The sequence below is a fragment of the Sycon ciliatum genome, chromosome 8, assembly GCF_964019385.1.
Source record: "Sycon ciliatum chromosome 8, ocSycCili1.1, whole genome shotgun sequence".
NCBI lineage: Eukaryota > Metazoa > Porifera > Calcarea > Leucosolenida > Sycettidae > Sycon > Sycon ciliatum.
The window spans coordinates 21,534,638-21,550,597 of record NC_088650.1 but is presented as its reverse complement, the minus strand read 5'-3'; the positions used below and the strand labels follow the sequence as shown (position 1 = coordinate 21,550,597).

Below are 15,960 nucleotides of genomic sequence, written 5' to 3'. Positions count from 1 at the left end.
GTGATTCGGGATGTGTGTTGCTTGGCAGTGTACGATGACTCCTTCTTGCGTTCAACCCCACTCCTTCAAGGGAAGTGTGGGGCTCTGATATGCTTGATAATGCGGGGCAGCCAAGTGACTCCATGCCCGGTGATTCGGGATGTGTGTTGCTTGGCAGTGAACGAGTCAATGATTCAGTCTTGCATTCAACCTCGCTCCTTCAAGGGAAGTGTGGGGCTCTGATATGCTTGAAAATGTGGGGCAGTCAAGTGACTCCATACCTGGTGATTAGGGATGTGTGTTGCTTGGCAGTGTATGATGACTCCTTGCGTTCAACCCCACTCCTTCAAGGGAAGTGTGGGGCTCTGATATGCTTGATAATGCGAGGCAGCCAAGTGACTCCATGCCCGGTGATTCGGGTTGTGTGTTGCTTGGCATTGAACGAGTCGATGAGTCAGTCATGCATTCAACCTCACTCCTTCAAGGGAAGTGTGGTGCCTGATATGCTTGACAAAGTGGGGAAGCCTTGTAACTCCATACCTGGTGATTCGGGGATGTGTGCTGCTTGTAAGTGAACGATGAGTCATTCTAGCGTTCAACCTCACTCCTTCAAGGGAAGTGTGGGGCTCTGATATTCTTGATAATGCGGGGCAGCCAAGTGACTCCATGCCCGGTAATTCGGGATGTGCGTTGCCTGGCAGTGAACGAGTCGAAGAGTCAGTTTTGCGTTCAACCTCACTCCTTCAAGGGTGGGGCTCTGATATGCTTGATAATGCGAGGCAGCCAAGTGACTACATATCCGGAAATTCGGGATGTGTGTTGCTTGGCCGTGAACGAGTCGAAGAGTCAGTCTTGCAGTCAACCTCACTCCTTCAAGGGAAGTGTGGGGCTCTGATATGCTTGATAATGCGGGACAGCCAAGTGACTCCATGCCCTTTGATTCGGGATGTGTGTTGCTTGGCAGTGAACGACGCGATGATATAGTCTTGCATTCAACCTCACTCCTTCAAGGGAAGTGTGGGGCTCTGATATGCTTGATAATGTGGGGTAGCCTTGTCACCCATCGCCTATTGATTCGGGATGTGTGTTGCTGGGCAGTGTACGATGACTCCTTGCATTCAACCCCACTCCTTCAAGGGAAGTGTGGGGGGCTCTGATATGCTTGATAATGCGGAGCAGCCAAGTGACTCCATGCCTGGTGATTCGGGATGTGTGTGGCTTGGCAGTGAATGAGTCGATGAGTCAGTCTTGCATTCAACCTCACTCCTTCAAGGGAAATGTGGGGCTCTGACATGCTTGATAATGTGGGGAAGCCTTGTCACCGCATTCCTCGTGATTCGGGATGTGTGTTGCTTGGCAGTGTACCATGACTCCTTCTTGCGTTCAACCCCACTCCTTCAAGGGAAATGTGGGGCTCTGATATGCTTGATAATGCGAGGCAGCCAAGTGACTCCATGCCCGGTGATTCGGGTTGTGTGTTGCTTGGCATTGAACGAGTCGACGAGTCAGTCATGCATTCAACCTCACTCCTTCAAGGGAAGTGTGGGGCCGTATATGCTTGACAAAGGGGGGAAGCCTTGTAACTCCATACCTGATGATTCGGGATGTGTGTTGCTTGGCAGTGAACGAGTTGATGAGTCAGTCTTGCATTCAACCCCACTCCTTCAAGGGAAGTGTGGGGCTCTGATATGCTTGATAATGTGGGGTAGCCTTGTCACCCATTACCTGGTGATTCGGGATGTGTGTTGCTTGGCAGTGTACGATGACTCCTTCTTGCGTTCAACCCCACTCCTTCAAGGGAAGTGTGGGGCTCTGATATGCTGGATAATGCGGGGCAGCCAAGTGACTCCATACCCGGTGATTCGGGATGTGTGTTGCTTGGCAGTGAACGAGTCGATGAGTCAGTCTTGCATTCGACCTCACTCCTTCAAGGGAAGTGTGGGGCTCTGATATGCTTGATAATGTGGGGTAGCCTTGTCACCCATTACCTGGTGATTCGGGATGTGTGTTGCTTGGCAGTGTACGATGACTCCTTCTTGCGTTCAACCCCACTCCTTCAAGAGAAGTGTGGGGCTCTGATATGCTTGATAATGCGGGGCAGCCAAGTGACTCCATGCCCGGTGATTCGGGATGTGTGTTGCTTGGCAGTGAACGAGTCGAAGAGTCAGTCTTGCATTCAACCTCGCTCCTTCAAGGGAAGTGTGGGGCTCTGATATGCTTGATAATGTGGGGCAGTCAAGTGACTTCATACCTGGTGATTCGGGATGTGTGTTGCTTGGCAGTGTACGATGACTCCTTCTTGCGTTCAACCCCACTCCTTCAAGGGAAGTGTGGGGCTCTGATATGCTTGATAATGCGAGGCAGCCAAGTGACTCCATGCCCGGTGATTCGGGTTGTGTGTTGCTTGGCATTGAACGAGTCGATGAGTCAGTCATGCATTCAACCTCACTCCTTCAAGGGAAGTGTGGGGCCTGATATGCTTGACAAAGTGGGGAAGCCTTGTAACTCCATACCTGGTGATTCGGGGATGTGTGCTGCTTGTCAGTGAACGATGAGTCATTCTAGCGTTCAACCTCACTCCTTCAAGGGAAGTGTGGGGCTCTGATATGCTTGATAATGCGGGGCAGCCAAGTGACTCCATGCCTGGTAATTCGGGATGTGCGTTGCCTGGCAGTGAACGAGTCGAAGAGTCAGTCTTGCATTCAACCTCACTCCTTCAGGGGAGGTGTGCGGCTCTGATATGCTTGATAATGTGGGGTAGCCTTGTCACGCATCACCTGGTGATTCGGGATGTGTGTTGCTTGCCAGTGGACGATGAGTCCTTCTTTCGTCCAACCTCACTCCTTCAAGGGAAGTGTCGGGCTCCGACATGCTTGATAATGCGGGTCAACCAAGTTACTCCATGACTGGTGATTCGGGTTGTGTGTTGCTTAGCATTGAACGAGTCGATAAGTCAGTCTTGCATTCAACCTCACTCGTTCAAGGGAAGTGTGGGGCCTTTGTAATGCTTGACAATGCGGGGATGCCTTGTCACTCCTTACCTAGTCATTCGGGATGTGTGTTGCATGGCAGTGAAGGGGTCGATGAGTCCTTCTTGCGTTCAACCTCACTCCTTCAAGGGAAGTGTGGGGCCCTGATGTGTTTGACAATGTGGGGCAGCCTTGTAACTCCATACCTGGTGATTTGGATGTGTGTTGTGAACGATGAGTCATTCTTACGTTCAACCTCACTCCTTCAATGAAAGGGTGGGGCTTCTATATGCATGATAATGCGGGGAAGCCAAATGACTCCATGCCCGGTGATTCAGGATGTGTGTTGCTTGGCAGTGAACGTGTCGAGGAGTCAAACTTACACTCAACCTCATTCCTTCAAGGGAAGTGTGGGGCCCTGATATGCTTGACAATGTGAGGAAGCCTTGTAACTCCATACCTGGTAATTCGGGATGTGTGTTGTTTGGCAGTGAACGATGAGTCATTCTTGCATTCTACCCCACTCCTTCAAGGGAAGTGTGGGGCTCTGATATGCTTGATAATGCTGGGCAGCCAAGGGACTCCATGACCGGTGATTCAGGTTGTGTGTTGCTTGGCATTGAACGATTCGATGAGTCAGTCCTGCATTAAACCTCACTCCTTCAAGGGAAGTGTAGGGCCCTGATATGCTTGACAATCCGGGAAAGCCTTGTAACTCCATACCTCGTGATTCGGGACATGTGTTGTCTGGCAGTGAACGTTGTGTCATTCCAGCGTTCAACCTCACTCCTTCAAGGGAAGTATGGGGCTCTGATATGCATGATAATGTGGGGCAGCTAAATGACTCCATGCATGGTAATTCGGGATGTGCGTTGCTAGGCAGTAAACGAGTCGAAGAGTCAGTTTTGCATTCAACCTCACTCCTTCAAGGGAAGTGTGGGGCTCTGATATGCTTGATATTGTGGGAATGCCTTGAAACTTGTAACTTGTAACTCCATACCTGGTGATTTCGGATGTACGTTGCCTGTCAGTGACCGATGAGTCACTAAACAACCTCAATCCTTCATGGGAAGTGTTGGGCTCTGATATGCTTGATAATGCGGGGCAGCCAAGTGACTTCATGCCCGGCAATTCGGGATGTGCGTTGCTTGGCAGTGAACGAGTCAAAGAGTCAGTCTTGCATTCAACCTCACTCCTTCAAGGGAAGTGTGGGGCTCTGATATGCTTGATAATGTGGGGCAGCCAAGTGACTCCATGACCGGTGATTCGGGTTGTGTGTTGCTTGGCAGTGAACGAGTCTATGAGTCGGTCTTACATCAAATATCTGGCGACACTTTGTCTAAATAGGCAAACCACTTAGGGTCCAGCAATTCGATTGTGGAGTCTGATCCTCTGTCTGCCTGTCTCTCCCTCTCTCATTGTCTCTCTCTCTCTTTCCCTGTCTCTCCCTTTCTGTCTCTCTTTGTCTGTCTGTCTCTCTCTCTCCCCCCTCTCTCTGTCTCTCTCACTCTCTCTCACTTTCTCTGTCTTTCTCTCTCTCTCTCTCTCTCTCTCTCTCTCTCTCTCTCTCTCTCTCTCTCTCTCTCTCTATCTATCTGTCTATCTATCTATCTCTTCTACGACGTCATCGAGGTCTGCTGCGGCGTCATCAAGGTCTCCTACAGCATCATCTTGATCTGCTGCATCATCATCGAGGTCTGCTACAGCGTCATGGAGGTCGGCTACAGCGTCATGGAGGTCTGCTAAAGCGTCATGGAGTCCTGCTACAGCGTCAAGGAGATCTGCTACAGCGTCATGGGGGTCTGCTACAGCGTCATGGAGGTCTGCTACAGCGTCATCCAGGTCTGCTACAGCATCATCGAGGTCTGCTACAGCGTCATCGAGGTCTGCTACAGCGTCATCAAGGTCTGCTACAGCATCATCGAGGTGTGCTACAGCGTTATCGTTATCTGCTGCATCGTCATCGAGGTGTGCTACAGCGTCATCAAGGTCTGCTACAGCGTCATCGAGGTCTGCTACAGCGTCTTGGAGGTCTGCTACAGCTTCATGGAGGTCTGCTAAAGCATCATCGAGGTCTGCTACAGCGTCATGGAGGTCTGCTTCAGCGTCATGGAGGTTTGCTACAGCATCTTGGAGATCTGCTACAGCGTCATCGAGGTCTGCTACAGCGTCATCGAGGTCTGCTACAGCGTCATGGAGATCTGCTACAGCTTCATGGAGGTCTGCTACAGCTTCATGGAGGTCTGCTACAGTGTCATCAAAATCTGCCGCAGAGTCATCGAAGAGACCATCCACACGTGATGCTGGCTTCCGTTGCTCGTCACACTGGTAAGTTAGCTCATAATATGTTTGCTTTCAAAATGTTTGAAATGCTTACAGGGCACTGGTAGCCTGTCACAAGCGTTTACGTACGTGTACATCAAATATCTGCAACACAATATGACCCGCGCTCTGCGAAAACCGACCTTAGGTGCTTCGTATTTTTTTCGAGAAAAAGATCAAAACGTCACGGTCTGTCGATTTTTGAAGATCACAACGTCAGAGTCATGGCGGAACGAAGCAGAAGACGGTCGCTCGCTCAAATAATTGCTGTGGGCTTCTCCCAGGGGTTTCATCCGAACTCCTTCACGATGAATAGTCATTTTTTGCCCTGGTCCAATCGCAGTTTTGATGACAGCATTGCTGAGGAGAGTCGAATGTGGAGTCGCAGGTCGCAACGCTGATCGAGCTGGACGGCCATGCGGAGGAGAATTTCGATCAGGCGTCAGTTTTGCCACCAGCCCAGGCCCTCAATGCCGGCAATAAACAGAGTGCAGACCAAGAAAAATCGGTTCAAGTACTGTCTACAATCCAGGAGGCGCGCGACAAGTTTGACAAGGGCTGTAGTTGTTCCGCTCTGGTGCTGTTTCAAGAGCGTGACACTTGAAACCTTGCTTTACATTTACAGCGCACACAGCGCACGTCCTCACCAAGTCAGAGCGCTGCTTGTGTGTAGGCGGAAAGCTAGACGTGCTCAGGAGACGTGGTGAGGCTACCCAGCGCGTCCAGCATGCTGGGAGATGTGATAGATGGGGCTCAACAATACTACTCTGAACTACTGAAGGCTACAGTCAGTGGCTGGTGTGGAAGTCATGTACATGCATGTCAGGAAGTCTTTGTGTATGCCTCCAGCCCAGAATCAAGCCCTGGGTGCTGAAATCTGTGCAGGCTGCTGTCAGTGCAAGTGAAATCAGCCCAACACAGGAACTGAATGAACTCTGGAATGAACTGCCTGTGGAAGATGTTGTGGAGCTGAAGCATTTTATAGAGCATTATGATAGCTCATGGCCTCCCTTAACCTGCAGATCCACATGGGCACAACAAGCCAGTACCAACCTACATGTATTTGCCCAGTATCACTACGAAGAAGCTTGTTCATCAGGCGTTCACAAAGCCTGGTGGCAAACCTGTATACAGTACGTTTGGCAAGATTTGGAAAAGAGACTGCCATGATATCACCGATTATGAAACAATGTGTGCGGCAGATGTAGACATAACTAGATCAGTGTTCTACTACCAGTACCAGATATAACTATCAATATCCTTTAACCCGGCATTAATCTGAGCTTCTTCACTACTTTGCACCTGCCTCTACCCATCACTCCGGCTGCCATATCCTCATACAGAGCCAAATACCTCTTCGAGCAGATTCGTGAACAACACCATCCACAGAACAGAGATAGAATGTGTCTATCTCCACAACAGGAAGATCCAATGCCATCATAAACCTTTCCTTTTGAAGATTATGACATACAGATTTATTCTGCAAAGTTTGGTTGCAATCATGCTGCTTGAATTCTCACAGCATTGGCTCTGTCAGGGCCGCGCTTGGCGGGTTTGTGACTTGGCTTAGATCAGTCTAGTGGCTACCCAGGTAGACGACCAATATAGTCGCCATCCAAGTTGCTAGCTCACACCTGTTTTCCGGCTCACACAAGGTAGTCGAAGGTTGAAGGGGAGCGATCAAAGATACTTTTATTCGTTGGAAGAAGGCGGCTTTTATGTGATTTTGGTTATAGTATAATTGTGATATAATAATTAGTAGGAAATATTTAGTATAGCTTCGGGGAGCTCGCTCACCCACATTACATGATAGTGTTACAAATATGAGTGATCTCCGAGGTTATTCGTACGTCGATCGTGCGACGGAGCCTGGAGTACGCTGTCGGATGTTGCTGCAGCTAGAGCGCGCCGCCTTCGTACGGTGTCTTGATTGGGTCACCCTTCATCTTCTGCCCCGTAGGCTCTTCCCTCTCATTACCCCGTAGGTCGCTTCACGGTCAAGCCGCGACCTCTCCCAAAAAGGGATAACGGAGTCCTCAGTGCGCGAAGCACTTGCAGGACACTTTACGTCGTACGACGCGAGAAGAGGTGCCATGCTTGCTCGACTAACAAAGGTATCAGCTCCCTTGCAGGACTAAGCAGGGTCCCCTCAAGCTCAACAGTGTAGTGAGTACAATGCTGACGACTTGTACTGAAGGTGTAGCCGCCGTACGACAACACTTGTGACTCGAGGCCACGAGTTGTAAGCCATGATTGCTCAACTAACGAAAGTGCCAAATCCTTCGCAGGACTAATCATGGTTCTTACAGAACTCTAGAATATTTCGGAGCCCAGCTTTTGGCTGCTGAATCTCATTGCGTGGTCGCTTTCACGACGAGTCGAGTCCGGGTCATGACAGCTCCAAAATGTAGCATAAAATCCAGGATTTTAGCTTTTTTTCCTCAAAAATTGTAGGAAAAGTGCAAAGAAATTGTCATTGTATCTAACTGAATATGTATGCAATCCACCTCAAACTTCACCAGAAGTTGAAGAAAGGGTCATGGGTCAACAATCCAGCACAAACTCAATTTCGCCAAAATAGCTAAGGTCGGTTTTTGCAGAGCACTGGTCATATGACTTTATAGGCAAACCACTTAGGGCCCAGCAATTCGAGTTTGGAGTCTGATCTTCTGTCTGCCTGATTCTCTCTCTCTCTCTCACTCACTCTATCTCGCTGTCTCTCTCTCTCTCTCTCTCTCTCTCTCTCTCTCTCTCTCTCTCTCTCTCTCCCGCTCGCTCTCACGTTCGCGTTCTCTCTCTCTCTCTCTCGCTCTCTCTCTCTCTCTCTCTCTCTCTCTCTCTCTCTCTCTCTCTCTCACATACACACACTTTGGTGATGTGGCTGGACCTCTCGTGGAAATCCCTTTTGTATGGTGGTACTGGTAACGATTTGAAATTTCTTCTTCCGTCAACCCTTGACGTACTACCTTCTCCGACGAACCTTCACCGTTGGGGAAACACGGTAGTGGATCCGTACTGTAGTTTGTGCCGTGCATGGGCCTGTACTACGCACCACGTGCTTGGCACATGCCGCGTAGCACTGGACCAGGGACGTTACACCTGGAGGCACGACAACGTACTCTGGGTCATCGTCAGAAACATGCGTGAGGAGATTCGAATCCGCACTGCTGCAAACACCGTACAAACCGAAATTCTAATGAGCTTGACTTCATCTCGTTTTGCAATGCGGGAGAGAAGCCAGTTCGCGTTCAGCCAGACGAAAGTTGGTTACGACTGATCTCCTGTCAGCGGCCTCAGACTGGAAACGTCTTGTCGACTCAGTGCAACAATTTCTTTCCCTAGCTGTGTTGCACTTACCACCCTAAGACCAGATAATTATAGTTCTGTACTCTACGAGTCGTAGGATTGTATTCTGGATGGAGTTGACAGTTTTTGCTGAGGACAGATTCAGTGTTAGTAACCAGGACAGGCGGCGGCATGCAGATCTGGCCGATCAATGCCGAGCAAATGGGTGGCAGGTTGTTTGTTTTTTGGTTGAGGTAGGTGTGCGTGCTTTCAATGAATTTCAATTTCCACAACAGTAGTTTCCAGCAACAAAAAAAAAACAGAAAAGAAAATGTGTATGAGCAGAGCTGTGAAGCCAAGACATCACTGATGGCATCATGCAAAAAAACAAAGACAAGAAAACGCAGCCGAAAAGGTGTGAAACACTTCTTGTCTACTCGCATTTTTTGAAATGCACTCTCTCCGGGACGGCGATTGGGAGGCCACAAGAACATGCTGAATTCACGCTGTGTATGTCTTCATTTTCAACTTCCTCCGCAGACGTGCATCAAACTGGACAGTGGACAAGTGCAACACACTATCGCTATTGCAACCAAGGACTGTGATGCAGTGGGCATCGGCATCCAGCTGGGGATCGGACACAGAGCAGAGTTGCGGACATGCAAGCCCAGTGCACACGTGCTGCGTGGAGGAGACAAACTTCACTTTGGTTGCCCTTCATGGAGCGTTGGAAGAGTAAGTCGTAAAATGGCTTTGACGTGATCTTCTAGTCTTGTAGACGACATTTAGCTAGTACATATCCTGCCAAGTGTAGTTGTGAGACTTCCAATGCTGTCTGTCAATAGTCAGTGTGTGTACTGCAGTTGCGCTCGCTGAAATCCCACATGAAATGTATATTTGGCGCTCCGTAACGATAAGGCCCTCGACCATGTTGACACCATGTTAAGCGCGATGCACAATATCGCTCCTGCGACGTGATGAGTGACGAGCGATGTGATCGACGGTCATTTTCTGCAAAACGTTGCATTGAAGGCTGCCGCAGCTCCGCCGAAGGTTGCATCGCGGGGAAAATGAGCCAAGTTCAACTTCTGCGACGAGCGACGAGTGATGCGCATCACTTTCTACACGGCAGGCGCACGTGACACAAGTTTTGCGGCTCGCGTACGGTTTTGGACTGTGCGTGCACTCCTGGATTTCGCTGGGATGTGCCGTGCATTGTGCATCGAAGATTCTTTGCACGATATGAAAAGACTGTCTTTCGACGCTCATCGCCTCGGAGAAGTGATATAGTGCATCGCGCTTTAGTTGTACAAGTACTGGTGTGCATGTCCAGCTGTACATTCATCCATTTACTGTAATGCTGTGTGAGGTTTATCCTGTAAAACACGCAGGAAGTCGCAAAAGTTGCACTTTGGTCAACTACTGTGGCAGTGGCCTTGCGACTGCATGTGACTATACGCAATGAGCATTTCCTTGTCTCGAGTATCACATGTCACATAACAAAATACAGATAGTGTCAATGGTGCTTCAAGCGAGGTTCTCAAGAATAACGCGGCCATTTCATTCTGTGTGAGCCCGGCGAATGCCATACTAGTAATATGCTGTGGAAAAGAATGCAATCATTCAAAACGAATGTTTACCGCCATCTTCGCAGCACAAACTGGCTCTGGGCAGTCGATTCCCTATGAATAGTATGACGCTAAGACAGTTTCTCCCCCACAATCGCTCGTGTTAAGCCTTGGGTTTTTGCATCTTTCTCACCTGTACAGCTCTATCTTCTTCTTTTTTCATTGTTTTTGGTGCGTGTTTTTGGCCGTGACGCCGAGACCTCAGGTCGGCAGAGTCATCAATGCCCCACCATCACTGCTGCGTCTCGGTGCAGCGCCTATCTTCTTCTTTTTTCATTGTTTTTGGTGCGTGTTTTTGGCCGTGACGCCGAGACCTCAGGTCGGCAGAGTCATCAATGCCCCACCATCACTGCTGCGTCTCGGTGCAGCGCCTGCTCATTAGTTGTCACGTTTGTCCTAGTCTCCGTACCATTGTCTTTCCTTATTCTTTTCGAGCTGGTTATGTGAACGTAGTAAAAAAAAAATAAAATAAATAAAAAAAAAAGTGCTGACGTCACGCTGCTTGAACACTCCTACTTACACGAAACACGGAATATGTGAAATAGGTCCAGTTTGGATTTGTCGTAACTCAAAGTTTCATGCCACTGCAATCATCAGACAAATGATAATAAAAACCTAAGACTAGTCATTATGAATCAGATCATGCGTGATACTTAGCACTTAGATTGACATTACTCTACTCGATTCAACGAATGAAGGCCAATATCACACAGATGTTATGGATGATGTGAGGGATAAGTAATGGAATAATGTTGGCACTGACATATGAGCCGCAATCAGCGAAAACGACCCTTAGAGATTTCGTAATTTTTTTCGAGGAAAAGGTCGATTTGTGATCAACGATTTTTTGATCGCGCTGCAAACATGCACAGCGCGACACGACTTCTTGAACTCTTTGCTTGAAGTAATTTATTTTGAAGTTGAAGGGGTGTCGAGTGGCGACTCCAGTGTTCCTTGATCTTGTTGCGATGGCTCCGGACGCCAGACCTGTTCGCAGAGCACACACGGCAGTCATTGTCTACAGCTAGCTCGAGCCTGGTGGGGAGTGGATGCTGAAGTAGCCGCTGAAGTTCAGAATGAGGATGAAACGTTCTTTGGTGCCGACATCGATGTCGACAGCGAGGCGGATCGCAGCCGTCATCTCCTGCTGCGATGCGGCTCAAGGTGGCCTATGACTCGTCAGAGTCGGAAGATGAGGAGTCGTCACCTGAGATAAATTCTGTGGCTGGGGCTAGTGACGGCAGCGACGTCGTGTCTTCAGCTGCGGAGGAAGAAATGGAAGACGAGATTGCGGAACGACTCCACGCAGGATGAAGCTGCGAATATGTCGATCATCTCTCCGCACTCATTAGCTATTCTTTGTCATTATAGCTGCTTACTTCACTATTTCAAAAGTATTCAAGCTGCCCACCCACCTTCGAATGCTGAATATTCATTGTACACATACATCGTATACATACATTGCACCAATTTGGAGTACATATTGTATATTGGTGTATACACCCGTTTAGAATCGGAATATTGATTTTTTTCTTGGCTGAGGTCCTTCAGTAGATGTGGTTCAACAAATTTCTAACCAAAAAGGAATTTTGAAAATGTTGACCCTAAGGGCTGTTTTCGCTGGTTGAGGCCCATATGTCAAACTAGTCTTAGTTGTGATGGATAAATATAAATATTAGCACTGATGAATGCCAAAACCAGTCATGACTGTGCCGGGTACTGTCCTTGCGTGGCAGATACGACTGGCTACTACTTGTTCTAGTATGTCACGCTAGGTGTGAAGTTTTTTATCTACTCCCTCCACGTCCTTAAAATTGTCGCTTCCCAGAGCGATTTTTCAAATCTATTTTGTCCACTCGAAGGGCAAAGAAATCAGCTAGAAATTGAGGCAGAGTATTGTGGACGGACGGGCTTTAGTTTGCGGCCTGCGCATAAGACATGCTAGCCAGTTCACACCGTAATACTGGTGGGTGGAACTGTACATAATCAGTCCAGTATGGCCGCACTCTCCGAACAGGTGCTGGTCTTCTGCATTCAATTTTATAATAATTATTATCCCGTACTGCAGTTGAGTAACTCAATCTAAACTCCCACATCACACATGCTGTAATAGAGCTGGTAGTCAACACAGCAGCAGGGATGGTGATGGTGATGGGGATGGTGATGGGGATGGGGATGGTGATGGGGATGGGGATGGGGATGGGGATGGGGATGGTGATGGGGATGGGGATGGGGATGGTGATGGTGATGGTGATGGTGATGGTGATGGTGATCTATTCACTGTACTTTATGGTATAACAGGGTTGCCGCCGGGGTTGCCACGCTACAAGAACATGCCAAATTCTCAGTTTTGTAGGATAGCGTCAATCATATCCCAACCCTTCTGGGCAGACATTGTTCAGAAGGAGCTCAGATGGGGAAAATGTTCGTATAATGAGAGAGTGACATAGGGCTCATACAAGGACTATGTATATGTACATGCATGCCATACAGTTTCATCGTCGAAAATGCATACCACCCTGCATTGACGCCGGGCATTCTAGCAGCACACACTTACCTGGTATATCTACAGACTACACGACTGCACTGGTGAACTCAAGTACTGCATTGTGCATCTTTTTTTGTTTTGTTTTTTCGAAACTTTGGAGGACCTGCCATTCCAGGTAATCGGCCTTCCGGCTGCCATTCCAATACTTGATCTTGCGGATAGATGATGTGGGGATAATCTATGTTCCACTGTATTCGTGTGATATTTTTCTTTGCCTTCAGACGTGCATCGGACTGAACTGTTGGCCACTGTAATGCATGCCATTGCTGCTGCAAACATCTACAGTGATGCAGTGGACATCAACAATCAACTTTTAATTTTTCATGTGTCTGAAAAAATATTTTTTCCGAGTGTGCTGCTTGTTTGCCGCTTGTTGCCGCTATCTTGGTTGTTGTGTGTGGATCATGGTCGTCGTTATGTCATAGCAGTGGGCTTGTGCACGTGTGTGTGATGAGGAGATGCTCCCCGCATGAAACTAACGGTTGCCAGCATGACTGCTTGTACCCCATGGCCTTACAAGGAGCGCAACATGTATTCTTCCCCTATTGTCAACCACTCAGCAGTTTACAGATTGTTGAATTCTAATGCCAGGAGAGCTGGGTGATTGGATGTGACATCGTTGCTTGTAACGTGCAGTGTACCATGCTTCTGTGGCATTATACTGTGCAGGGCCTCGGGGGCCTTCCTGCCGCTTGAAACGTACACCCCATGCTACTGTCATATTCGATTAGTTGTTCAGTATAATTCTATTGTTAGCAGTAAGGTGAGTGTGTGTGTGTGTGTGTGTGTGTGTGTGTGTGTGTGTGTGTGTGTGTGTGTGTGTGTGTGTGTGTGTGTGTGTGTGTATGTGTGTGTGCCAGCTAGTTCGGTTGGTTGGTAAACTTATGCCTGATTGTGTTGGGTCTGTTGCCAACTGGCTTGGCTGCTTGAAGGTGTAATGTTGTACCTGCCACCTTTGTTGGTTCCAGGGTTCATATACTTTCTATTTGAAGTATACATACCTGTTAACCATGGACTGCTTCTGGCTAGATTAACTCTTGTGTAATCAATGGTACTAGTGAAGCTTTTATCAGATCCACTCTGACTTAGCCACTCACACTAGTAGCAAGTATTACCTTCACGGGGGGGCAGGGGTAACTGCAGTTGGATCCCGGGACGGATACCCTGATGCCGTCAATCCTTTTTCTGCACCTTGTCCTCACCCACTTACTGAGGTGTGGTGAGCCCATAAGTGGGGTCATTTTCAAGTCCACCCAGAGTTTTGGGGATTTCAGGGGGTATCGGCCGTTGGGCGGTTCAATAACCAATTGAGTCATCTTTCCAAGATTCCTTTTGAGTCTCTCTCCCCTCTCCCGGGGAGACTCACGTGACCAGTTTTGGCAGTGAGCAACAAGTACAGTGTGTGTGTGTGTGTGTGTGAAAGAAATGAAAAAGACCAAAAATAGGGATTCACTGGCCAGAAAATGTCACTCCAAATAGCTGTATGGTGTAGACCAGGCTGAATAGTGACGGTCAATTCTTCAGCTTTGCAAGCTGTTGAATGGTGTGATCCCAGCACAAGTTGCTATGGCTTCTGCCGTAGCATTGCTATCATCGCCTCTGGCGATGGGCGTCAAAGGTGTGTGTGTGTGTGTGTGTGAGCGATGGGAGAAAGGAGATATTTGGATGTTACGGCATTCAGTGTCTGGTTTGAGTGCTGTTTGAAATAGGGTTGTGATTGGGTACTAGGGTATCCATACCGGTATGGTTGCCTCCACGGAATTGCAGCTTTTAGCAGAGTGTGCTTATATGTGTGTGGGGGGGGGGGGGAGGGGGGCTATGCAACCCTGCTTTGGTTGTAGAGTTGGTCAATGAAATCCTTTCCCGTGAGTCAAGTAGGCGCTGCCCTATTCGCAGCCCAGCCCGGTGGGCACAGGTCTAGGGCAACATACTTTTTAAGTGACTCGTTCGTGGGATTTAATTGCACGGTAAAGGAGTAAGGACTTCAGCCCTCGGCAATCCTTCTTAGTGTGCTGATGACCGAAGTCCCTACTCATACTGAACTCTGATTGCTTGAATTTTAGAATTCCCCAAGCCGGCGAAGAGAATTCTAATGTCGGGAGAGCTGGGTGATTGGATGTGACATCGTGTACCATGCTTCTGCGGCATTGTCCTGTGCAGGGCCTCGGCGCCTCCCTGCTGCTTGAAACGTACACCCCATGCTACTGTCATATTCGATTAGCTGTGCGGTATAATTATAATGTTAGCGGTAAGGTGTTTGTGTGTATGTGAGCGTGTGTTTGTGTGTGTGTGTGAGAAAGCGATGGCAGAAAGGAGATACTTGGATGTCTGGCTCGAGTCCTGTTTGAAATAGGGTTGTGATTGGGTACTAGGGTATGCGTCCCTGCTTCAGGTAGAGTGTTGCTCAAAACCATGCCAGTTAGAGACACTGTGGCACCGAAAACAGTCCTTCCTACTTCCTCATACTGAACTCTGATTGACTGAATTTTAGAATTCTCTAAGCCGGCAGGGAGAATTCTGAAATGACTGGTCAACCGCCCTCAGCCAATCATAGTTCAGCAAGTGTTTTCTTCTTGGCCTGCTGATGTCTGAACTCTTGCTGTTTTTTTTGCATGAGGGAGGAATGTCTGAACTCTCGTTGTTTCTGCCCTAGAGAAGAAAATGATTACTTGTATAGCCTATCCTTGCACTGCACTTCACACCTGAAATGACTGGCCAACCGCCCTCGGCCAATCAGAGAGCAGCAAGTGTTTGCTTCTTACATTTTCTTCTCTAGGCCTGTTTCTCCTTCCTCACGCAGAATGCTGATGGCTGAACTCCTGTTGTTTCTGCGTGAGGAAGGAGAAACAAGCCTAGAGAAGAATGCTTCCTCATACTGAACTCTGATTGACTGAATTTTAGAATTCTCTAAGCCGGCAGGGAGAATTCTGAAATGACTGGTCAACCGCCCTCAGCCAATCATAGTTCAGCAAGTGTTTTCTTCTTGGCCTGCTGATGTCTGAACTCTTGCTGTTTTTTTTGCATGAGGGAGGAATGTCTGAACTCTCGTTGTTTCTGCCCTAGAGAAGAAAATGATTACTTGTATAGCCTATCCTTGCACTGCACTTCACACCTGAAATGACTGGCCAACCGCCCTCGGCCAATCAGAGAGCAGCAAGTGTTTGCTTCTTACATTTTCTTCTCTAGGCCTGTTTCTCCTTCCTCACGCAGAATGCTGATGGCTGAACTC

General features: G+C 48.4%; 1 protein-coding gene across 1 annotated transcript; it reads left to right on the top strand.

Moving 5' to 3' along the window:
• The first annotated feature begins 1,191 nt into the window (after positions 1-1,191).
• Positions 1,192-13,523, top strand: LOC135822315 (uncharacterized). The gene is made up of 3 exons (XM_065335056.1): positions 1,192-5,276; positions 9,096-9,290; positions 12,953-13,523. The coding sequence occupies exon 1, from the start codon at positions 4,701-4,703 to the stop codon at positions 5,007-5,009; it is 309 nt and encodes a 102-aa protein (XP_065191128.1). The 5' UTR covers positions 1,192-4,700; the 3' UTR covers positions 5,010-5,276; positions 9,096-9,290; positions 12,953-13,523.
• Positions 13,524-15,960: the final 2,437 nt, after the last annotated feature.